The sequence below is a fragment of the Podarcis bocagei genome (assembly GCF_964188305.1).
Source record: "Podarcis bocagei genome assembly, chromosome: 13".
In the NCBI taxonomy this organism is placed as follows: Eukaryota; Metazoa; Chordata; class Lepidosauria; order Squamata; family Lacertidae; genus Podarcis; species Podarcis bocagei.
The window spans coordinates 19,045,861-19,071,352 of NC_138138.1; the positions used below are offsets into that span (position 1 = coordinate 19,045,861).

The following is a 25,492-nucleotide window of genomic DNA, read 5'->3' on the forward strand; positions in this document are numbered from 1 at the left end:
TCAAAGACAAAGGCATTCAAACAAGGGACAAGCCAGCCTTCTCTATGCAACACCCACTCAACTCACCTGGATATGTGCTTGGTACTACTAAATGCCTACCACTACGTAAAGGGAACAAAGAAATAATATTGGGGGAGAGAGAAAGAGCTTGGAAAAAATACCAGCAAATGGAAACGGTCATGAACAAAACATCATCCAGCAACACACCAAAAGGAAAGAGTCATAGCCATTTTGCTGCTTTGCTATCACTTAAGGGCCAAAGTACATGAGATCCAGACCACAAGATCTGTGATCAGAGCTCCAAACTCCCCCCCCCCCAGAAATGACACCTTAGAAGCCACCAGGGAACTCTGATTTTGATTAGAGCAGTAGCCCTAGGGAAAAGGTGGGATTTAACCCCAGACAGCTATTTACCCAACCAAAATCTAACACAAACACACTGAATAAAGCTACTGCTCTTTGCCCTGATAGAAAACACCCAGATTCGGGAAGTGGTATAGGAAGAAAGGATTACTACCCGCCCACTGCTCTGATCTAATTTTGGGGTCTGCTTTTAAATGAAGGGAGGGGGAATTGGACGATTCAGCCATGGACCTCCCACATCTGTCGGTCCTTACAGGGAGGGGGGAAGCCCACAGAGGTCACCCACAAAAGGCAACTTGTACCGCTTTGGAGGTGGCTGTGTGAAGCAGTCAACCCCATACTAGACCTGGCAAGAAAGGGCAGACTTCTCTTGTCTACACAGGAGCACCTGAAGAGTAAACACCCCTTTTCCAGTTGGCTCCTGAGTGAGCGAGAGCCAGATTGAAGACAGACCCACTCTCAGAAAAGGGAACCCCATCTCTTATTTCCACAACAGCCACTTTTAGTGACAGGACCTAGGACCTAAAAAGGGTTTGCCAGGTGAAGCACAAAACCACCCATAAACAGGGGGCGGGGGCAAGTACACATGGATCCCTTGCATATACAACCTGTTCTGGTATGGGGCTGCTTTTTATATATGGGACACAGTGATTGACCCCTTTTGGGGAAGAAGGCAGGTGCCCAATGGCAATAGTAGGTCACCCACTGGGATCGGAAGGCATGGAAACCAGCAGAGGGTGGAGTCAGAGCCAATGATGCGAAGAGCCAACTCATGTATAGCTTTGCAATCCCATCCTCTTCCCTGCTGAGTTCTGCACTACTGAAACTGAGGAGGAAGCTGCCAGCTGATGCCACCCGAGGACTGATAGAAGTCAGATAGAGGTTGGTTGGGGAGTGCCCCATTCACCATAACGGGATAGTCTCCACTGATCCTTCCTTGCTCAGGACTGAAACATGGTAAGCTCAAAGCTAGGAGAAACCATTAAATGGAAGGGTGAAAGACATATGGGCTTCTTAACCCAACAAAACAGAAAGCCGGAGGAGCTACCCTGGAGGGTGGTTGGTTGGTTGGAAATTATTATTTAAACTACAGTGCAGGGTGATGCTCTCTAAAGAGTGTGTTCCCTTATATCTCCACCATATGTTTTAACTTAAACAGGGGACAAATCCAAACTAGATGCTCGCTACCACTTTTACCTGACACAAACAGGTAAACACACAACTCCTTGCATTTGTTGTGAATGAAGCAGGAAAAACAACTAAGTTCCTTAGTCCAATTTCATTGCCAGGAGTCTTTTTAAATATATATATGTGTGTGTGTATAAAAATAGAAAGTGTCATGCAGTTAAACAGTCTCGATTGCTCTCTCATTTTGTCCCAGTAACACCCTGTCAGGAGGGTGTGAGCAGTGCCAAGTGAATGGTCCAACATCACAATGCTTAAGAGGTGCAAAAAGAAAGAAAGAACCTAAAACATAAGGGCTCATGACCCCCCTCTAGGGTGGCTTTCCAGATGTTGTTGGACCCGGACCAGAACTCCCACCTTTCCTGGCTGGTGGGAAGGGAGCTGGAGTCCAACAATTTAGGGAAGGCCACAGGTTTCCCAAACATGGTTTTCCACGAAGATCCATCGCCCCTAATAGAAGACTCACAGGTCTATTAATACCTGCATGACTGTATAATATGAGGAAATCAGTAACAAGCAGGAATGTCTTTGCGACAGACCTGTGAAATGTGTTAACTATTGCATCCTGCTCTTGCTTTAGAAGCCCAGAGACTTTTCCATGAGGCTCCCACCCCCATCACTGATCTCCACATCTCCTTAGCTTCCCCACTGATGCAGGATTCAGTGTCCCACTCCCGAGGCCAAGCTCTCAGCCCATCATGGAATTCCAGATTTCACAGGTCTGCATTAATGTTTCCCACATGACATCCACCCACATATGCAACTGCTGGAAGGACTCCTACATCTTCAAAAGCATAACATATCAACTGGCGCTGAGATGCAGCCTCCTTTCCGGCTCAGACGCAGCACTGCTGCCCACACATTCCCTGGTGCTTCCCTGGCTGCCTGCTCCTTCTTTCGCTGGTGCTGGAGAGAGCCTCAGGAAGCCTGAACTGTTGCTCCTTTCAGAAACTTCTCTAGAATTCTCCCAACCCTCAACACACCATTTCTGTCATGTCAATAGAAGAGACACCTGCAACTCAAAACATTTTGCACACAACATCCCGTCCCAAAATATTCATCCTAAGGCCTTGCGGAAACACCTCTCTGACATTTTCTAAACACTGATGTCTCTGTTAACAGTTTGTGGCTTGCAACTGCAAATGATTTGGCCTGGTTCGCTCATTCATATGACCTTCAGTCAAAGTCCCCTTCAGTCTTTGCCCATTTTACAGGTGGAAATGGAGGATAAGGGTTCACTTTTCACAAACAGGAATGTGGGATTTCCTGAGACTAGAATGGCTGGCTGCCAAAAAGGGCAGGCCCCCTGCACCTTTAATAGTTGTTTGCCAGGAAATTTTGGCAGCTGCTGCTTTTCTCATTCCTGCAGGACATGTTGCACCTGACAAAATGCCCTCCTGCACACAGTTATTAAAGGCGCAGGAGGAACCACTCATTTAATTTGGCTGTTTTTAGGACATAAGCACTGAGGAGGTGTGTCAACAGGAGTTCCAGAAATGGACCACCCACTTCCAGGTTTTAATTCAGAGAAGAACGGACAAAATACTGGTGTCTCCAAATACCAGTAGCCAATGTGATACAGTAGGCATATGGGTCTGCATAAATCTGCATAAAGCCACCTCAGTAAGAGGCCCAAGTTGAGGCTTAAGCTGAGATTTGAACTCTGATCTTGCAAGTTTAGATCCTTAGAAACCTAGAAGATGCCTTACTTATACCAGGTCTGACTGCTCATCTAGCCTGTATCATATAATCTGATTGGCAGCAGCTCTGTAGAATCTCAGGCAAAGAAAGGCTCTCTCATCATCTGTTACCTTATTTGTTTTTAACTAGGATTCTAGCAATTGAACCTGGGATGTTCTACACACAAAGCACATGCTCAACCACCGAACTATAGTCACTTCCATAATATTTATTTACAGAGATGCCAGGGCCAGCTACAGTGTTCAAAGGCAGCCTCGAATCTAGAACATCACACATACACACAAAACCTCCGTCTCCAAGCAAAGACACAGGGAAAGAGGCCTGTGTCTTCACTTACCCTTTGCCAATTCAGACAGTCTTTAAGCTCTGCTGAATTTCCTACAGCAAGGGTGGGGAACCCATGGTCCTCCAGAAGTTGCTGAAGTGCAGCTACCATCAGCCCTAGCAAGAACACCCAATGGCCAAGGAAGATGGGAGTTGTAGTTTAGCAATACCCAGATAGCCAAAGCTTCCCCACCTCTGCACTACAGGGTGAGTCTCTCCTCCCCTCTCCCCAATTAATTTTCAGTGCAATGAAGTTATCTCAAGAATGTTCCAACATGTGACATAACTACATTTTGTCACGGCCTGGTCAAATTCACTTTTTAATAATATTTTCTATTACGGTGATGGGTTGTGCTCTTACACTCAGACTTCATTGCTAAACCTCAGTGGTGGGAGTAGAAGGGAAAGGAATAAGTTTTAGGAGATCTGCTGTCTAAAAATGACGATGTGACATTAACCCTGCAAGCTGTCACCCACAGAGTATTGTTCTGGTAACCGCTACTTGTATTGTTCTTGCAAAATTGATGTTGCACAACACTTGTGTCTGTGGGTTTCTTTGCCAAGGAGAGGAAGGGTGGAGGGGGAAACTAGGATTCAAGAGAAGGAGGTGGGGAAAGTGGGCTGAATCAAATAATTCTAGCCTCTGGCCACACAGCATCCCCATATAAGCAGATGAAAGCTGGATTGGGATCTCCTCGGTTTCAAATATAACACCCTTGTTTCCGTGACCACTATAATCTCTCCCAAGATCATAAAAGCAGTTTGAGAAACGACTTGCTAAATACTTGCTACTAAGCCCAGAAACTGGAAATTTATGTGCTCGAGAGTGTCAAATAATACTAGGGTTTTGTAACGAACCACAAATGTGTACTCAACAGCCATGCTCTAACAGAGCCACACATTTGACCTGTTAACTGTTGCTCCTCTAGAAGCCAGCCAACAGCCATGGGGTACGAACCCCATGGAAAAGATGTCCTACCCAACAAGAATCAGAAGCCCTGCCACAATTTATTTTGTCATTTCAGAGCAGAATCTCCTCCTCCCACCATCCTTTTTTTAAAAAACCACGACACAGGATGTACATAGCTGTTCCTCATTTGCTGGCAGCAACATTCCTTACGGTGCCAACTTCTGGAGATCCGTTTCAACCCTACATGCAACACAACACTCCTCAAAGAAAGGCAATTCATGCAAAACCTAACTCAGCCCAAGGGAAGTTCTGGAGCCAGTCCATCCAATCTGCCCTGGCAAGACCCGAGTACCGGAATGCAACCTCTTGGGATGCCCTTGCGTTAGCAGAGAAGGAGAACCCCAACTCCCGCCTGGATAAAGCGGGGAACCTCTCCACAGTCCTCCTATACCTCTTTCCTCTTTTTTTTTTGCCCCCAATGCCTCACCTTACCCCACCCCACCCCCCTGCCCTGCAACTTCCTGCTCATCACCCCCCTTCGCCTTTCTCCAAGGCCTTAAGTCCTGGAGTCAGGGAACACCTGGCGCTGAAAACGGCACATCCCACTGGCAGCATCACCTGCGTAGCCCTTGGGTGGGGGGGGGCAGCCTCCAGTCAACCCGGCATCCCCCAGTCATTCAGGCCACTTCTGTCTCCCTCCAGCTGCACCCCTCCCCCCCAACCCCCCCCACAACGATGCCCATTTCTCACAGTGCCCCACGCGGCCCACTCTCTTGGCGGGCATGCCCGAAATGCCAAGCGTGTCCACTCTTAACCCATCACCTTGCAGTGGCTCGCTCGCTCCCTTTTCCCCACCCCACCCCACCCCACACTCGCCACGACCCCCTGCGAGGAGCCTGGGAAGAACCCCCTCCGTCCCTGCCTGCCTTCGCCCTCAGCCAACGGCCGCCCCCTCCGCCGGCTCGCCCACCCCCTTGGCCGCTGCCCAACCCGGCCCCTCCCCAGTCCTCCCCGCGGTCCGACGCCCGCCCCCCCCCGACGCCCCACAGCGTCTCTCTCCCTCCCTCCCTCGCAATGCCTCCCTCCCGCCGCCGCCCCCCCCCCACTCCACACCCCGCGGTACGGTCTTCCCCAAGGTCCGCGTCCCCTCACAGTTTCGGATGTCGGAGATGAACACGGCCAGGCCCCGCATCCCGTCTCCCTTGGAAACGGCCGGCATGGTTGCGGTGGCGGATCGGGACCCCCCTCGGGCGACGCTACCCCCCCGTTCCGCTCTCCGCTCCGCGGCCCCGAACCTGGCCCAGCAAAGCAAGCAAGCAACCGAACCCGACCCGGACCGACCCGATTGGCCGCTCGCTCCGTCCGTCGCAGGGACGCTTCGCCGTCCTATTGGGCCGCGGGGCCGCCCCTCAACCCTATCCCTGCGCCTATTGGTGGAAATCAAACCAGTCTCCCCCGCGATTTGCCCGGCAGATTTAAATCCCGCCCTATTGGATCCAGTGGGCTCCTTATGTCAAATAAGTCCCGGACTGCTCGGCATTTTCCATTGGGCGGGAGTCACGGCAAGTCCCGCCTGCAGCTCCTTTCCTCCCGCCCCTTCAGATAGTCTCTCTCTCCCAGTGGCCTCTCATACATGTCGCTCAGCAAATGCTCCGCCCCACCCCTCCTCTCAGCTCCCCTTTTCTGGTGCTTCTTGCGAAATCAGCAAGCTAGAGGATTTTTTTCTTCGTAAAAGAAAAAGAAAGGAAACCTCCGCCCAACTGACAGGCGATCAACACTTCTTCTAGGCTCTTATTGGACGGGAAACCCCTTGTCCTTCAAGCCAAACTCCTTGTCGCATTGGCTGACTGGGCTGACAGGGGAACGGCGGCAAAAGGAATGGTGGGGGCGGAGGCTTGGAGACTGGTCTGCATTTCCGGAGAGGCGGTGCGAATGTCGTCACCACGTTTGAGCCAATAAGCGCTAGGAGTAGACCGTAAAGGGGAAGAACGCGGTGTGTGTTCTAATCCTTCACTTTTCGGAGGATGAGTTCGAGTCCTGTGCGCCACCTTCCGACGCGTTCTTTTGCTTTAAGGCTAGAGAGTATTGCTCCTGTAAAGAAGTAGGTGACCCTTTAAAGTCATTTTTTTAAAAATAAAAGTCATAGTAGGGTAAATCTTTATGAAAAAGAAGTAACGTGTCATAAAATAGTGAGCAAACTTTGCCTCTTCAAACTCGCCTGCTTCCAGGGATACACTTCTGGCAATTCCCCCACTAAAGCAGTTGCAGGCACAGGTATAATTGCAAAAGGTCATAGCCTGGGCTAAGCAGCTGCTTCCACACATAATGAAAAGGAAACTATGCCATTTTATTTTATATATAGTGGTACCTCGGGTTACATACGCTTCAGGTTACAGACTCCGCTAACCCAGAAATAGTACCTCAGGTTAAGAACTTTGCTTCAGGATGAGAACAGAAATCATGCAGCGGCGGTACAGTGGCAGCGGGAGGCCCCATTAGCTAAAGTGGTGCTTCAGGTTAAGAACAGTTTCAGGTTAAGAATGGACCTCCAGAACGAATTAAGTACTTAACCTGCGGTACCACTGTACCCCACTTTTTATACCCAAAAGGCTCTTGAGTGCAGTAAAAGATTCTCAACATAAAATGAGGTTGGAGTCTAGGATCAGGGCTGCATTTCCTTCTCTAGTCATTGGCCTTCCTTTGGCCAATGCCTGCATGCTAGGCAAGTCACTCCTACTAAGGATCTCAGAGGCAGGGAGTAAGTGCTGAGTATCTGAAACTTGGGTTCCATGGGCTTGGGCTCTGATCACTGCAGATGGTGACAGCAGTCACGAAATTAAAAGACGCCTGCTTCTTGGGAGAAAAGCAAGGACAAACCTAGACAGCATCTTAAAAAGCAGAGACATCACCTTGCCAACAAAGGTCCGTATAGTAAAAGCTATGGTTTCCCCCGTAGTGATGTATGGAAGTGAGAGCTGGACCATAAAGAAGGCTGATCGCCAAAGAATTGATGCTTTTGAATTATGGTGCTGGAGGAGACTCTTGAGAGTCCCATGGACTGCAAGAAGATCAAACCTCTCCATTCTGAAGGAAATCAGCCCTGAGTGCTCACTGGAAGGACAGATCCTAAAGCTGAGGCTCCAATACTTTGGCCACCTCATGAGAAGAGAAGACTCCCTGGAAAAGACCCTGATGTTGGGGAAGATGGAGGGCACAAGGAGAAGGGTTGGACAGTGTTCTTGAAGCTCTAACATGAGTTTGACCAAACTGCGGGAGGCGGTGGAAGACAGGAGTGCCTGGCGTGCTGTGGTCCATGGGGTCACGAAGAGTCGGACAAGACTAAACAACAACAATCTGAAACTTGCTTAGCTGGTGGCTGAAGGACGCCTTTCCTTGCCCCTCATAGGTACTGAGTACCTCACAGTCAAGGGCACCTGTAATTGGTGTCCATTGGAACCTGTAGGGTGGAAGGCAGGGAGACACAGTAGCAAGTGGAGCCCTTGCCAATGGCAGGAAGACCCAGCTTAATTCTAGTTTTGTTCCCATCCTGCTTATTGCTGAGTTCTACAGTGGCACTGCGGAGACTAAGGAGGAGGAAGCCAGTGCCACCCTTAAGTCTGTTTGTGAGGCGCCATTCACACTGTATCACCACGCTATGATACCACTTTAAATAGACATGGTTTCCTTCAAAATTCTGGGAACTGTAGTTTGTTAGGAGGACACGCCCTTCCCCTATTTACTTCACAGAGCTACAGTTCGCAGAGTGGTTTAAAAACCAACCTCGCTTAAAGTGCTTTCATGGAGCTTTAAATGTATTGTGTCAATGGGGCTGAAGTAAGAAGGCAGAGAGAAGAAGAAGAAGAAGAGGAGTTTGGATTTGATATCCCGCTTTATCACTACCTGAAGGAGTTTCAAAGTGGCTAACATTCTCCTTTCCCTTCCTCCCCCACAACAAACACTCTGTGAGGTGAGTGAGGCTGAGAGACTTCAGAGAAGTGTGACTGGCCCAAGGTCACCCAGCAGCTGCATGTGGAGGAGCTGGGAAGCGAACCCGGTTCACCAGATTACGAGTCCACCGCTCTTAACCACCACACCACACTGGCTCTTAACAGCTCTTAACCGCTCATAACCACTACACCACACTAGAGGTGTGAGCATTCTGAGCTTGGGCCAGTGCCCCATAATGAGGTGGCCTTCACTGCTCAAAGGGATGGGGCTGAGCAGCTAGAACTCCTGCTATTTTGGACCACAACTCGCATCAACCCCAGCCACTCTATAGAATAGTCAAACCTCGGCTCCCAAATGGCTCCATTTTCGGAAGTTTCCACTCCTAAATGCCGAAAACCCGGAAGTAAATGCTTTGGTTTTCAAACGTTTTTCGTAAGCCAAATGTCCAACACAGCTTCCGCTTGAGCACAGGAAGCTCTTGCAGCCAATCAGAAGCTGCGCCTTGGTTGTAGAACGTTTTGGAAGCCGAACGGCCTTCCGGAACGGATTACGTTCGACAACCAAGGTTTGACTGTACAGTGGTACCTCTGTTTCCGAACATATACGCTGACAAACATTTTGGTTTTTGAATGCCGTATACTTGGAAGTAAGTGCTTTGGTTTTTGAACACACCTCAGAAGTTGAACATGCCATGCGGCTTCTGTATTGAGTTTTTGGTTTTCAAATGTTTCAGAACTTGAACGGTCTTCCAGAACGTATTACGTTTGAAAACTGAGGTACTACTGTAGTAGAAAGCATTTGGAGTTAAACCAGATGTCTGTCTAATCTGACTCTGGGATGTTTTGCACATATAGTAATGCTAAACGATGGTTTGGTGTTACAAGGGCACATTGCAGCAAGCCTCTGGCTTCCATGCTCCCTTCTCTGGTGTAGCGCTGAGGAGGAAATCAGAAGTTTCCATAGTTTGCTTTTTAGGTGACTCATAGTTTAATGTTGCATCCAAGCCCTAAACTCTGGGGAATCTTAACTGTTGAAGCAAGCCAGCTTTTTAAACTATGGGTTGAAATTTTGGTTTTAAAGTTTGTTATGTTATGACGGCACGGCAACCTGTGGTTCCTGAACATATAACCATGCCAGGAAGGGAGCAGTGGCTCTTTCATGTAATGCTAATCTGTGTTTTAGTATTCCATGTGAATCAGAGTAGTATCTGCAGCTCGCAACTGATATTAGTGAGTCAGAAACTCTGGTCCCTGGCAAAGCAGATTCTGTGTTGGCGTGGAAGAGCATAACAATAACTGGCTCCTCCAACATGTAGCTCATGTGTGGGTGTGAGACACAAAGCACTGTGTCATTCACTATTTACTTACTACAGGCTTAATAGCTGTGGCAGTGAAGGCAGATGTGATACAGGGAGATGGAGCACAAATCTCAGAAATAAATACAATACCTGTGACTGGTTTTGACAATCCAGAATTCACCTGTTCAGCTGCCAAAAGAAATGTATTCTGATGCAATCGGCGTCACCAGAGGAACTCTGCCAACTGAACCTTAATGCCAAGACAGATGGTTGCCAAAAGTTGTTCATCATCTCCATCATCTGGTGATCAGACTCTGAGAACGCAGATTCCATTTCTTGCTGTTCTGACTGATGGGGGAACTAGGCTGGGTGAATACTTCACATTTAAAGCACATCCCTCCAAAAACAAGAACCCTAGGTACTCACAGAGCTTCAGACCTTAACAAACTGTGGTTCCCAGGGTATTTTGTGGAGGGGAAATATGCTTTAAACGCATAGTGTATACGCAGCCCTAGACTCCATTATTTTATCTAATCCTGCTTTTAATTACAGTGGTACCTCAGGTTACATACGCTTCAGGTTACAGACTCCGCTAACCCAGAAATAGTGCTTCGGGTTAAGAACTTTGCTTCAGGATGAGAACAGAAATTGTGCTCCAGCGGTGCGGCAGCAGCAGGAGGCCCCATTAGCTAAAGTGGCGCTTCAGGTTAAGAACAGTTTCAGGTTAAGAACGGACCTCCGGAATGAATTAAGTACTCAACCTGAGGTACCACTCACTGTACTATAACTGCCTCATTGACACTTATGAGTCTTGCTTGTCTTCTCTAGTTTGCACACAACGTTTTGCCCAGCTGCAATGTGAAGTCTCCTTCCTTGCCTCACAGGTAATAAACTTTCAGGGGGGAAATCCTTCAGGCTTGTCTCCAGAGGCAGACAATGACATGACTCCTATTGCAGCAGCAAGTAGGTTCTTCTCTGTGTTTTGGTTCGGCCTGTTAGGCGGACAAATCCTGACACCAAGCAATTTAGTAAAAATCCTAAATGAAAGGCTTGCCTGCAGCTGCAGTTTTGTTCTGCTCTTGTACCTTTCGAAGAAGTAACAAAAAATAATAAACCGCCAAATATATAAAGACAGAGATTTATTTGTACAGCATGAAGGAAACAATTAAGACTCGAAAAACAAAGCGAGATCTTGAAAATTCAGGAGGGAAAAAGATGGAGATCAAACCAGAGCAGAGAAACAGTTCTTGGGAACTGTAGCTGGTTAAAAGTTTTGAGAGTTGTTAGGAGAGCTCCCGGAAAATATTGATTATTAAAGCAACTGGGGTATTTTAGTTCTGTAAGGGGAACAGCGGGTCTCCTAACAACTCACAGCACCCTTAACAAACTACAGCTCCCAGAATTCTTTGGGGGAATATTTAAAGTGGTATGATACTGCTTTAAATGAATAGTGCAGATAGGGCCTTAGTGCCCTCCAGATGTTTTGGACTACCACTCCCATCGCCCCTCATGATTGGTTGTGCGGGCTGGGGCTGATGGGAGCTGAAGTCCGAAAAACTAATCGAGAGCACCAGGTTCTTCTTTCCCATGGCGACAGCACTGACATCACAGAACGTTGGCGGCACAGGGCAAAGCTAGGAAGGTGGGGTCATGTGATCATGGGCGCCACGGCAGCTGTTGTGAGGTCATGGGGAGCAGCTGGGAGGCCCCCGCCCTCCCTGGAGTGCCGGTTGGCTTGGAGGCGGTAGATGTTCCCTGTCGTGGCACAGGAAAGGAAATCCGCGCTTGAACCAGATAATCCATACCCAACCCAGGAATGGCCAACATTGTGGTGAAGACCATCTGGCAGTCCAAGGAAATCAACGAAGCTGGAGACACATCGACGGGGACGGAGAGTCGGGCTCAGGGCAGCAAGGAGCAGCTGGGGAAGTCGAGCAGCCTGAAGGGCTTCCCCAAAAAGAAGAAAGCCGTCTCTTTCCATGGGTGGGAGCCCTGGGAAGGGAAGGGGTGGAGGTGGAGTTCAATGCACTACTCGGGACATGCTGGAATCTGTTGGGAGGGATTGGAGATCAGTGGTGGAGCGCATCTCTAAGTAGGAGGTTAGTGGGGAAAACCCTTCTCTACTGGCGACTCTACATGAGATGTGGCCAAACTACAACTCCCAGCTGCCCAAGCAAGCGTGGCCAGTGGCCAGGGATGATGGGAGTTGTAATTCAGCATCATTTAGAGGGCCAGAGCTCCCCCCACCCCTGGTGTAGACAGTCCTGGGCTAGATGGAGAAGCAGCCTTAAGGTTCCCTCCAGAAATCCATTTTATTGTGCAGACTCATGACACTTCATGCTCCTGATAGTGTATCAGTTCGGTTCCCCTTTCAACAAGCTTTGCGCCTGCAGAAGTTTCAGGGTGGCCATGCTGCTTCGTTCCCAATCAGTTCATGTGCTCCAACGTCCTGCTGAAAACCTGTAATTTTTCATACCGCAAAGTATCGGCACGGGGGGGTTGTGCTATAGCACAAGCATTCCCTTCCAGACACCAATAATGCAATAAAGCTTCAGAAGCTTCGCAGTACTAATAAAAGCGGAAGGGTGTGTGAATAGCCTGGTACAAATCCTCCACTAATGTGCTTATTATTGCATCGATGACATGTTGCAGAATGACCACCCGAACCCACCTAGAGTCTAGAGAGGCCCTTAATGCATTTTCCCTCATTCCTGTCCAAGGGGTTTTGTCTACAGCTCTAGAAAGCTGGGTGGATGAGTGTTCCACACCAGAATTAGTGTGGTCTGACTCCTGATCTTTCAACAAAGATAAGATGCTAGAAATCTTCCCTTCTCTGAAATCTCAGGGACCCAGACATCCCTGCTCCAGTACCCTGTGCCCCCTGAGCCCTTCCCATGGAATCGGAGATTTCCCAGTCCCATAAAACCTTGCTCTAGCCACCTCAGTTCTCGCTGAGCCACCTCAAGCCTGTTCCTCTGTCCTCTTTGCTCTTAGCCAGCCCACGCCTCAAGCAAGTATGGTACTTAGAAAGGAACATCTTTAGCTGAACTGCACTGAACTGCCAGGCAAAGATGTGCTCAAGAGAGTTGTTGTCACTGAGAACCCAGGAACCCTGGTTTTGTGTCTGCCCGCCCCCTTTAACCTACCTGATGCCTTCCTCTCAAGACCTAGGATTTCTGCCTGCTTTCCTTAGGTATTTGGCTCAGAGAAGGGGTTAGAACTTGGAAACTGTAGTCTTGGGAGACCAAATTGTGACTGGCCAAGAGCCAAGAGCATCCTTCTCTTAGAAAGTGACCCCCTTCTCTCTGACCCCCCTTACAACTGATGCCACAATAAATCTGTTAACCTCTGAGGTTCTGCGAGTCCCTTTTTGCTGCACCAGATGAACACAGGTGCTTCTCTGAGAGCCAGTGTGGTGTAGTGGTTAAGAGTGGTAGACTCATAATCTGGTGAACCGGGTTCGCGTCTCCGCTCCTCCACATGCAGCTGCTGGGTGACCTTGGGCCAGTCACACTTCTCCGAAGTCTCCCATCCCCACTCACCTCACAGAGTGTTTGCTGTGGGGGAGGAAGGGAAAGGAGAATGTTAGCTGCCTTGAGACTCTTTCGGGTAGTGATAAAGCGGGATATCAAATCCAAACTCCTCTTCTTCTCTGAAATCTGAAAGTGACCGCCATGGGATATCATCTTGGCTAATGTATGTGTGTGCCTTTTTCTCCCCACACACACACCTCAGGGTTGAGCCCACCGTGACCAATGAAAACCCCAACCTCAACTTGAAGCGTTCCTCCGCCTGTACCAACGTTTCACTCCTGAACCTAACGGACGGGGAGCGCGATGACTCCACCACCACTGAGAATGAATCCACAGATGACGGGGGTCCTCCGGGAGGAGCAGGTGGCGAAAGAAGGGATCCTTTGCTCCCCATCAAGTCAGCGTGGTCCGAGGATGAAGATGACACCTCCAGCCAACAGGTAAGGAGAGCAGTTCTAAAGACACATTGTTCTGTTGTGAGGGCAGCCAAGTACAGTGGTGCCTCGCAAGACGAAATTAATTCGTTCCGCAAGATTTTTCTTCTTGCGAGTTTTTCGTCTTGCGAAGCACGGTTTCCCATAGGAATGCATTGAAAATCAATCAATGCGTTCCTATGGAAACCGCCTTCAGACCAGGTCCGGGGACAGTCTGTCCCCCAACCTCTTCTGAAGGCTGGGGGGGGGGACAAGGGCTTTTCTTCCCACCGCCAGCCTTCAGAAAGCTGTTCTGAAGGCTGGCGGTGGGAAGAAAAGCCCTTCTCCCCACCTCCCGCCCCGCAAGCTCCGGGGACAGGAGCGCTTTGCTGCCGACTGCCAGCATTTTAAGAGCCCCCGCTGTCCCGGGGCGATTTTAAAATGCTGGCGGGCGGCAGCGAAGCCTCCGCTGTCCCGGGGCAATTTTAAAATGCTGGCGGGCGGCAGCGAAGGCTTCGCTGCCGCCCGCCAGCATTTTAAGATCGCCCGGGACAGCAGAGAAGTCTCCGCTGCCCCGGGGGCTTTTAAAATGCTGGGGGTTGGCAGCGAAGGCTTCGCTGCCGCCCGCCAGCATTTTAAGATCGCCCGGGACAGCAGAGAAGTCTCCGCTGTCCCGGGAAGGCAAGTGGGGGGGAGCAAAGACTTTTGCCCCCCGCCGGCCTTCAGAAGAGGTCCAGGACCTCTTCTGTAGGCTGGCGGTGGGCGAAAGTCTTTGCTCCCGACCGCCAGCATTTTAAAAGAGGTCCCCGGAGATTTCCCTATGGGCTTTCTTCTTGCGAAGCAAGCCCATAGGGAAATACATCTTGTGGAACGACTCAAAAACGGAAAACTCTTTCGTCTTGTGAGTTTTTCGTTTTGCGAGGCGTTCGTCTTGCGAGGCACCACTGTAAACCACACTCTTCCCAAACAGAGACTCTCGCCCTTTCCAGGCCTGGTCATACATTTCAGATCCATAGCCCAGCCTGGATAAGTTGCTCCCAAACCATACAAACCACAGAGCAAGCAGTTCCCAAACCATTTTGGGGAAGTCGCCCTTTGGTTCCCTGAACTCATCCCCAGTGCCCCATAAAGGTAAAGGTAAAGGGACCCCTGACCATTAGGTCCAGTCGTGACCGATTGTGGGGTTGCGGTGCTCATATCGCTTTACTGGCCGAGGGAGCTGGTGTACAGCTTCCGGGACATGTGGCCAGCATGACTAAGTCGCTTCTGGCGATCCAGAACAGGGAAACACCATTTACGTTCCCGCCAGAGTGGTACCTATTTATCTACTTGCACTTTGAGGTGCTTTCGAACTGCTAGGTTGACAGGAGCAAGGACCCAGCAACAGGAGCTCACCCCGTTGTGGGGATTCGAACTGCCAACCTTCTGATCGTCAAGTCCTAGGCTCTGTGGTTTAACCCACAGCGCCACCCGCGTCCCTTAGTGCCCCATACATCACCCCATAAAAAGCATAACGGTTTGCACAATCCGCTAAGGAATAAAATTCAAAACACTTAATTGCACACTTATTCAAAACCCAGTGAAAACCGTTTAGTTTAATTCATTCAATGAAATTGATCAACAGCTTTTCAAAGTCTGATAGTCGTTTGCATCTCTCTGCCACCCTCTTGCCTTTCCCTGGTAATCTCACGGCCCCCTAGAGGGCGGGGCAGCCTACTCTGGGAACCACTGCCCTAGAGCGCTGCAAATGGACAGGGGTTGGTACTGCCTGAAAATTTGGGCTGAAGTTCAAGTTACAACAACCAAGCATAGGGTTGGCTGTTTATGTATCACCCTAAAAGGGGAGGTGTGTCACCAACCCACCCACCCCACAGACAGGCATAAAAAATTGTACGAGGTTGTCTATATGTATTAGATGCCAGTTTACAAATAAGTGGCATAATTTAGATGCAATGCATCTCACCATAGTGGGAAAGGCTGTGACCTGGGGGAGATTGTGTTCCTGCTCAATCTTGCTAGGCAAGTGCAGGCTGTTGATGGGCAACTTTGAGGTCCCTCTTGCTCTCCCTTCATAGAATCATAGAACTGTAGAGTTGGAAGGGACCCTGAGGATCATGTAGTCCAACCCCCTGCGATGCAGGAATATGCAGCTGTCCCGTAAGGGGATCCAACCTGCAACCCTGGCATTATCAGCACCATGTTCTTTGTTGTTTCTCCAGACTTGGACCACACAGCCCTTCAAACAGAGGACGCTGTCCTCTGCAAAGTAGGGCACAGGGCCACCCCTGCCAAGCAAGGCCAGGTTTTTAAACCTGAGCAGAAGCTAATCTGAATAAACGTCAGGCGGACGCAGAACCCTTCGCTGACGCCACTTCAGGGTGGTGTTGTTTCTGCAATGCACCTTGGTCAGAGGCTGCAGCCGGGTGCATAATGTGGAGCTTCCCCTCCTGTGGGTGTGGGCTGTTGTGGGTCACATAACACAGAGGCTGTAGATCAGGCAAAGGCAAACTCCAGCCCTCCAGATGTTCGGAACTACAATTCCCATCATTCCTGACCACTGGTCCTGTTAGCTAGGGATGATGGGAGTTGTAGTCCCAAACATCTGGAGGGCCAGAGTTTGCCTACGCCTGCTGTAGATTTCAGCTCCAGGCGTCAACATAGGCATCTTCTTCCAGCTATTTGGGAAATATTCCAGTGCCTTTAGGTCAGGGCTGGCGTTTGGTTAGTAGTGAGCTTAAGCAACTCGGAAGTTTGGTTTAGAAGAAGAAGAAGAATAGTTTATTGGTAATGAACCTCCAGGATAAGATGGGATTCTTGTCTCTGGGCCAGATCAGAGGTGTCGGAGCAGCCACACATATTTCTGCATGCATCTGAAGCATTCACACATAAGGTGCCGGAGAGTAGCTTACATAAAAATGAGCGTGGGAGGCTGAGGGAGCTGAGTCCTTCCACCACTACCTCATTGCATTGGGCTACTTGTTTTTATGTGCTTTTTTTTACTTATATAAAAAAGCAGTTTTCTTTTCTGCCAAGCTAATTTCCAGTAGGAGAGCTGGACTTGGAGCAAAGTACTTTTCAGGCAAGGCAGTGTGGAAAGGCAGGGCTGGACAGATCTGTCCATTTTTCCACCTTAATTTGAGTTCTCTACATTTCCACATCAGTTTGCAATAATAATAAAAGCCCTCGCGAAAATACTTCAGCATTTTTAGTGCAAATTTCTCCTAATATTACATGGTTTTTTTGCAAAGTAATTTCCCCCAATACAGTGCATTTTTGTATGCTATTTTTCACCAGTATAGGCATTGTGAACCGCCTTGTGATCTAGGGAGGAAGGGCGTATACGAATTTAATAAATAATAATAATTTTAATGCTCACTTTACCCTAATACGTGTATGCATTTTTTGTCCATGTAACTTGGCTGGGGAGACCTGCATTGCAAAATTCAGAGAACTTCTAATTTCAAAGGATGGCTGTTTCAGTTCGCATATTGTTTCGGAAAGTTCGAATTAGGGAAGTTCGCCTTTAACTGCAAACTGAATTGAATTTATCCCACATCCTTCGGTAAGGCAAGGCAGGAGATGAGACGGGTAGCCTCTCTCTGCCAATGCAGTCCTCTGGTATTAAAAAAATAGACTCACACACATGCCCCATATGCATAGAATAACCACTTTTGGAAAGCTTGAGACACATTGGTTGAATTCAGGCAAAATGTAAAAACCACGCCTGGCTTAATGGTGCATGAATACCCATAGAACTAAGGAAGGGCTTGGACTGGCATGTCACCCTCACTTCCTAGTAAAGGTAAAGGTAAAGGGACCCCATTAGGTCCAGTCGTGACCGACTCTGGGGTTGTGGCGCTCATCTCACTTTATTGGCTGAGGGAGCTGGCGTAAAGCTTCTGAGTCATGTGGCCAGCATGACTAAGCCACTTCTGGCGAACCAGAGCAGCACATGGAAACACCGTTTACCTTCCCGCAGGAGCGGTACCTATTTATCTACTTGCACTTTGACGTGCTTTCGAACTGCTAGGTTGGCAGGAGCAGGGACCGAGCAACGGGAGCTCACCCCGTTGCGGGGATTCGAACCACCGACCTTCCGATCGGCAAACCCACAGCGCTGCCCGCATCTAGTATCAACTGATAAAATGTAGTTTAATCATAACTTCAGTGGTTACTAATTCATATATATGCAATGGTGTTATTTGGGATGTCATATATTCCTTGTAAATCTAATCAAGGGCAGATATTTGAAAAAAGGTTGTTGTCGCTCTTCTCTTGTCCCTTCACAGGTAAAAATGTAGCAGCTGTAGTTTTTTTTTGTATTTTTTTGAAAAATCTTTGTTCCAAAAAACCAACCAACCACCCCACACTGCATTTTCCAAATTTCTGCATGTCCCGTTGTTCGTGGCGTGGGGTTAGGAAAAAGTTGTCTACTCTGTTTTGGATGGAAATGTGTGCTTCTTGTGTCCGACGGCTTTGGGACTGGGTTGAACGTGGACAAGTGGTAGGTCAGAGGTGTGGCTATTGTTGACCTACCACTCCCATCCTCCCTGACCTCAGGCCATGCTGGCTGGGGCTGATGGGAATTGGAGTCCAGCAGGCTCTCTATGTTAGGGGTGTGGTCAGTCCAAACTTGCAAATTCAGGCCGTGCTGTATTCTCTCAGATGTAGGGCTGTGCTTGTGTGCGTGATTCTGAATTACCTTGCTCTGAGCAAGAACCCTGCTGCCCTTCCCCCAATTCTGCAACGGTTACCCTTAGGCATGTTTTTAAAAGCCTTGCCTTTAATATATAATTAAATGCCCGAGTGTTATTTAGCAAATTCTATGAGGATAATATTCCCTCTGGCAACTGCTTTCCCTACCTTAGATCCCTTCTCTGGCAAGGGCTGTTTCCTGGGGTCTTGCCTCTGTCACCTGGGGTTGCAAAGCTTTTGAACTGCCCCAGTCTCCTCGTTCCACTGGCTTGGCCCTGAATAACTGCCCCTCGCTTTCTCCCATTTAATTGCAACACCAGGAAATTCATCACTGTGCATGAATTGTGCCCTTGCCACATTGGGAGCATGCAGCCTCCCAGTGGTTGGTGGTGGCATCTGCCTTAAGGCGCCCACCGGCTTCGTAAAAGTCCTTGAGTTGAAATAAATGCCCAGGAAGTGTGGAGAGGTCAGGAGTTAAGCTGGACTATTCACCTGACCCACCCCCTTCTTACGCTCTCCCCCAGCAGGTAGTGAGCAATAGCGGCCTATTGCGAGCCAAGGACTCCATCACCAGCCTCAAGGAGAGGACGTCCAAGGTCAACCGCCATGTTCAGAACCTGCAGGTCTGGAGATTGTCCCCCTCCCAACGCCAGTTCCGGCCCAGGCCACACCAGCTAACACCACCCTGAGCTTGCCCTGTTCATCTCATGCAGCCATGGACCACTAGATCACTGGTTCTTTAACTTGGCTCTTTTAAGGGCTCCTTGTTCTATTTGGCTAATTTTTGAGAAGGTTTGTTTATTAAGGAATGCTTTCTCTTTTATGCAAGCTCCTCTGGTGACCGCTTTCATTGCATCCCATAAGAGCGGGGTTGTTATATTGTCTACATCATTTTCCTTGAAGTAGATTTGGAGAGTTTTTGTGAGACTCTCTCTAATTTGTTTGTTTGTAGTTAGGATGGGACTGAAGGACCATGATGGGGTGTCAAGTTTCTGTGCTGACTGCATTTTGTTAGCTTCTGTCCTGTGGGAGGGGGCCCAAAAGGCTTCTGAATTCACTATTCGCTGCTTTGCCTGTCACATGTGGTCACAGTCCACGGAGCCAAGCATTTTTATCCCTCCCCCCATAATTTTTTTGGGGGGACCCCTCTCAGTGTTCTCTACTGTCAGGGAGCAGAGGAGGCCAGGGGTAGAGCTGAGTGCAACTTCAGTGGCTGGCTGGCTGGCTCCTCCTTCTACTGTGGAAAGCAGGTTGTAATCATCATCATCATCATCATATATTTAATGTATTTTTAATCTTTGTTGGAAGCCACCTAGAGTGGCTGAGGAAACCCAGCCAGATGGGCGGGGTACAAATAATAAATTATCATCATCATCATCATCATCATCGCTGTGGCTCTGTCCCCTGGCTCCTCCCAAAATGTCATATCATGCATGACATCACACGCACAAGCCGGCCCCCTCAATATTGGGGGCAAGTTGGTGCCTCTGTTACAGTCCAACAAAACTCTATGCACACCTAAGGACAACAGCCCACCACTGGTGTTTCCAGTGAACTTTACACTGCAGCTGCTTGTACTGCTAAAGAGTCAAGCTGTTTTTCATTTTTATGTTTAAAGTGACTTGCCCCTTCGGCCTACGGTGTATTTTTTAATGTACTTTGGCTCTTCAGCCTTCCCCTTTACTGTTTTTGTTGGCTAAAGATACACCAGGACCACAGTTTAAGAACCAGTGAGCTAGGCGTATATATATCCACCTCAGTACCTTCATCCTTTTCACATCAGAGGCTGTTGACTTGGTAATGATGCCCCAGCCTCTTGTGATAGCAGCCTGATTTGCACGTAATACTAAACCATGGTTTGTAAAACTGTGGTTTATCAACCATGGCTTAGTGTTGTGTGTGAACCCACCCCAGTTTATTAACCGTGGTTAAAGGTAACTTGTTAACCAAGACTTGAAGCTTGTTTATAAACTTTAATTCATATTAACCATAGTTTAGCATTGTGTATAAACTCAGACATTCTCCTTAGCTACGGTTAAGGGGTTCTCAGTGCCCCCAAATTACAGAGCTGCGTGTGAAGACTTGGCTTTTGTCTCCATTAATAGGGAAAAGATGTAATAAACCAAGGTTTAACTGAACGGCTGTCAGTCACCTCAGATTTAACTATGGTTTTTGAACTATGGTTAACATTAACCGTAGCTTAACATTATGTGTGAACCAGGTCTGTATGTGTGTTGAAGGGGGGTTGTGATGCCCAGCATTCTTCAAGTATCATAGGCATTAAGATGCCTTCTAAAAATCAAAATTGCTTCCCTGACATCCAAACTTGGGGGTTCTGTATCTTTAAGAATTCTGTCACAGGAATCAGTGGTGAAAATTTTTTTGGAAAAAGGTGTGGATTCTAATTTGGGGTTTTTTATAAGAACATGATTGAATTTCAATTGTTTTATGAATTTATGTGTCTTGTGTTTGCCTGTTTCATATGAGGGTGGGGAACACATGGTAGTTCTGTATTGTTTAGCCTGAAAGAATACACAAAAAATAGCAAGCTCTTCTGTCACCAGTAGAGCTTGTATATAAAGGGAAGATGGAACAGGGGTTTTCAAAATGTCTTCCCTTGCAGCCCACTTGAGAGAGCTAAAAAATAACTGAGGCACAAAACTGAAGTGCAGTGGCAGAACCAGTCACAAAATGGTAGCAGTTAAGGATGGCATATGGAATAACCAGCTGGCAACCACTGACATTGTTTTCTATTGAGGCCTAATTCTTTGCAAATGTGTGTGTCGTCGTCCCCCCCCCCCCCCCGAGCAATTTCCTTGTGGCAAGGAGCTCCACAGTTCAGCTTTTCTCAAACAAAGTACAGGCCTTGGCTCTAGAAGTAACATGTCTCAGCCTCCCCATTTTAGGCAGAATTTGCTGACCCAGAGGCTCTATGTAGGGCAGGCAATTCATTTTATATTTTCCCTCCCCACCACCATGCCTCACCCAAGTAATTTTACTCATCTGTTGTTGTTTCTGCTCCCCCTTCCCTTCTCACACTTGATTTGTACCTTTGCAAACCAAAGGTTCATTCCTCCTCCCTGCCCCTTTTGTGTTTCACCTCTTCCTCCTTTTATTCTATTTGTTTATTTCCCTGGCTGTTGCTGTTACTGAAAAATAGCAACCTTCTCTCTGCCTTTCTAATTTCCTTCAACATTTCCTCTGGTCCTTTCCCCTCACAGGAGCAAGGCCCTCCCATTTTCATCTCTCCCCCGCCCCACAGTGGCAGACGTGGGGCTTATAAATTTGTTCGGCGCCCTGAAATCCACCTCTGTTGTAACTTCTCAGTCTCCTGAACCTCTTCAATTGGCATGCAAGGAGTTTATTTTAGCAAGCAGCAAATCTAGCGTTGGTCCAAGCAACATGGCCAGTGGGCAGGGTGGGCAAGCGAGGAGGCGACTGGGTGCGTGGTGGCACTGAGGCCTGCCACCACTTGAGAAACACTGTGCTGGAGTGATTTAGGGAAGTTTTTAATATTTAGGGCTGTATTGTTTTTAACACTCGATTGGAAGCCGCCGAGAGTGGCTGGGGAAACTCAGCCAGATGGGTGGGGTATAAATAATAAATAATAATAATAATAATAATAATAATAATAATAATAATAATAATAATTATTATTATTATTATTATTATTATTATTATTATTATTATTATTATTATTTGGCCACAAAGCTGCTGGAAAGGGAGAGAGGTGGGGGATGCTTCTTTGCAGGGACAAGGCCACCTCTTGCACCTGAGAACACCCTCTCCGCCTTCTCAGCCGTTCCCCTTCTGCTCTGTGTGCAGAGTGAGTGCACAGTGCTGTGCGAAAACCTGGAGCGGCGCAGGCAGGAGGCTGAGGACCTGGAAGAGTACTGCACCCACCTCAAGGTGAGGGATGTGTTAGCCGGCTCAAGACATAGAATCATCATAGACTTGTAGAGTTGGAAGTGACATAGAAAAAATAGGGGTGGTTGGCTTTTGCTGCCCAACTCCCCAAAGGACTGAGTCCCCTAAGTCCATGATCGGTCAGAGTTGAATGGATGGAGGCAGGATCCAGTCAGCGGCGGGGCTAGCCGCTCGGGTAACCGGAGTGGCGCACAAGCTGTGCACCTGGGGGCAGGGCGATTGTCCAGGGGGGTGATTGATGCAGTGGCGATCCGCCCGGGGGGGCCATCTCCCCAGGGGGCCAATCGGCACGACAGCAATCTGCCTAGGGGGGATTTTGTCACACACCCCTCAGGGATGACACCCGGGGCGTGCCGCCCCCACCTATGCCCCTGGATCCAGCGAAGGCAAGGCAGATATTTATTTTTCTGTTGCAACAGCGTTCCCTCCCCTCCTGGCAAGGAGGCAAGAGAGACCCCAAACCACAAAGAAACATCATTTTTTAAGGGTTTGCATTTTTGCGTGGAGAAGGACAGTCCCCTCTACCAACAGTCAGAAAGTACATCACACATAAGGTGGGGTTGCTGTGGCTCAGGCAGGCCAAGGTGTGATATCCATGAGGATTTAGCAAGTTTTACATAGTGGCGCGGGTGGCACTGTGGGTTAAACCACAGAGCCTAGGACTTGCCGATCAGAAGGTCGGCGGTTCGAATCCCCGCAACGGGGTGAGCTCCCGTTGCTTGGTCCCAGCTCCTGCCAACCTAGCAGTTCGAAAGCACGTCAAAGTGCAAGTAGATAAATAGGTACCGCTCTGGCGGGAAGGTAAACAGCGTTTCCATACGCTGCTCTGGTTTGCCAGAAGCGGCTTAGTCATGCTGGCCACATGACCCGGAAGCTGTACGCCGGCTCCCTCGGCCAATAAAGCGAGATGAGCGCCGCAACCCCAGAGTCGGTCACGACTGGACCTAATGGTCAGGGGTCCCTTCACCTTTACCTACATAGTTCCAGACACAGTTTACACAAAACATTAGCATTTGGTAAGGATGCCCGTCAGACATCCCTCAATGCAGAGCATCTGGGCAAACAATGACAATTAATTTACAAAGGGGGTTCATAGATATAGGAGAGGAATTCCTTCAGGAACTTTCCCTGATTGCTGTCTACCTACCTGTTCCTCGGGCAAGGGGGATTAAGGAGGTAGAGGAAATATTGAGAGTCTTTAGGAGAGCTAAGATGGCTTTGGGGTTGCTCTCCTGTACTATTTTAGACATGTAGTTTATATACTTATGTATGTATGTTTATCTTGTGCAATTATCAACATTTATTCTATATTTAAGACCTTAGAATTCCTGTAACAGAAGGGACCTTGTGTTCGGGGCTGGTGGGTGGGAATCAGCTGTGCCAGGCAAACCCAAGCAACCATTTCTGCTCAAAAGCGGGGAGATCTTTACTAAGAAAGGTTGAACAAAGAACGTGAAAAGAAACACCAAAGGTCTGCCTAGTCCAGCATTTTGCTTCTCAAAGTGGCAAACCGGATGCCCCTTTGGGAAGACCACAAACTGGTATGGAAGGCAGCAGTCCTTTCCTACTGTTGCCCCCACAACAGCCATAGTTTTGGGAATACACTGCCTCTGAACAACGCCACTGACTTACTAATTTGCTGTGAACTTGTCTACTTCCCTTTTAAAGCTGTTGAAGCCAGTTCCTGTTGCCACACCTTGTGGCAGTGAGTTCCATATAATAATTATGCACTGAAGTCTGTCTTGAATCTACTGCTGATCAGATTCATTGGAGGTCCCCAAACTGTAGCGTCAGAAAAGGGAGGGGTCTGCATCTATTTTTTCTACACCACACCTAATTTTTACAAACCCCTATCACGTCTGTACTTAGGATCTAACAACGTTCATGTTATGTACTGAAGTTCTCACCCTGGGCCAGCAGGGGGGATACTGTAGATAGTTTTCATTCAGGTGCACATATGCAAATAAGGAATTGAAAGTGACGTTCAGTGATTGGATAGTTACAAAAAGTTGTTACTGTTGCGTTGTAGTGGATAAGCAGGCTGGCTGAACCCTTCAGTTCAGTTCTGTTCTGGATCAGTGAATAAACAAGAGCTGTTTGAAGAATTGCTGTGTCGTCTGATATGTTCACCCACAGCTTAACAGCTCACCAATCTTATATGTGCCCCCAAAACGTTAGCTTTCTCTTGCATAGAAATGTGCTTTGACCTTTCGAATTGTTTTAGGCTGCAATTCCGTGAATGTTTATCAATGGCAACCACTGGGCTAGAGTTCTATGAGGATTACAGAAGGAGGGAGGAGGTCAGACTGTACCTTGGCCAAAGGTCTGGTGGAACAGCTCTGTCTTGCAGGCCCTGCGGAAAGATGCCAAGTCCCACAGGGCCCTGGTCTCTTGTGACAGACTGTTCCACCTGATCGGGGCCACTACTGAAAAAGCCCTGGCTCTGGTTGGGGCCAGCCTAACCTCCCTGTGGCCCAGGATCTCCAAGATGTTTTTATTTGAAGACCGTGGGACATACCAGCAGAGGTGGTCCCGTAGGTACGAGGGTCCTAGGCCATATAGGGCTTCAAAGGTTAAAACCAGCACCTTAAACCTGATCCTGTACTCCATTGGGAGCCAGTGCAACTGGTATAGCTCTGGGTGAATGTGATCCCGCGGCAAAGAACTGGTATAGCTCTGGGTGAATGTGATCCCGCGGCATTCTGAACCCCTGGAGTTTCTGGGTCAGTCTCGAGGGCAGCCTCACGTAGAGTGAGTTACAATAATCAATAATGAGTAAAGTGCCCAAGAGCTGTTCTGACCTCCCCTTTCATCCTCTCATTAAAACCCGCCTTGCAAGATCATAGCTTACTTAACAAGGAAATAAAGACAGGCATTGGTAAACGGCGGCTAGAGTGCTTCGATTTTGCCTTCCATTAGAATTTTCAAATGAAACTGGAAAATGATGCTTTTTCATGGGCATAGTCAAGGGGCAGCTGTCCCCGCCCCATCAAGTAAAACAACAGAAATACTGAACTAACTGACCAATCCCATCGGTTCTCCCCCCCCTCCCCAAAGTCCTGCACCCCCTAACAAAAATCCTGGCTACGCCCATGTGCTCTTTGCTTTTGTCATGCATTTAGCAAGATGGTATGAAAGAATGTAAATATGGAAGTAGCGTTCCTGTTTTATTCCAATTGGTGGGGACTTGTAAGTT

General features: G+C 48.4%; 2 protein-coding genes across 16 annotated transcripts in view; one reads left to right on the top strand and one right to left on the bottom strand.

The window, feature by feature from the left end:
- Positions 1-5,834, bottom strand: part of AP2A1 (adaptor related protein complex 2 subunit alpha 1) — a 38,803-nt gene extending 32,969 nt beyond the window's left edge. For 4 of the 6 annotated variants that reach the window (XM_081166182.1, XM_081166178.1, XM_081166180.1 and 1 more), the window contains exon 1: positions 5,636-5,834. In XM_081166182.1, coding sequence (XP_081022308.1) covers positions 5,636-5,702 — 67 coding nt within the window. In that variant the 5' untranslated portion in view covers positions 5,703-5,834. The remainder of the gene's footprint in view (positions 1-5,635) is intronic. The other 2 variants (XM_081166181.1, XM_081166179.1) reach the window with 1 other exon arrangement.
- A 601-nt stretch (positions 5,835-6,435) lies between these two features.
- The window catches only part of TSKS (testis specific serine kinase substrate), a 33,513-nt gene continuing 14,456 nt past the window's right edge, over positions 6,436-25,492 (top strand). For 2 of the 10 annotated variants that reach the window (XM_081166432.1, XM_081166423.1), the window contains exons 1-4: positions 11,394-11,741; positions 13,464-13,701; positions 18,894-18,992; positions 22,195-22,278. In XM_081166432.1, coding sequence (XP_081022558.1) covers positions 11,545-11,741; positions 13,464-13,701; positions 18,894-18,992; positions 22,195-22,278 — 618 coding nt within the window. In that variant the 5' untranslated portion in view covers positions 11,394-11,544. Of the gene's footprint in view, positions 6,585-11,393; positions 11,742-13,463; positions 13,702-18,893; positions 18,993-22,194; positions 22,279-25,492 lie in introns of those variants that run through there. The other 8 variants (XM_081166431.1, XM_081166425.1, XM_081166426.1 and 5 more) reach the window with 8 other exon arrangements.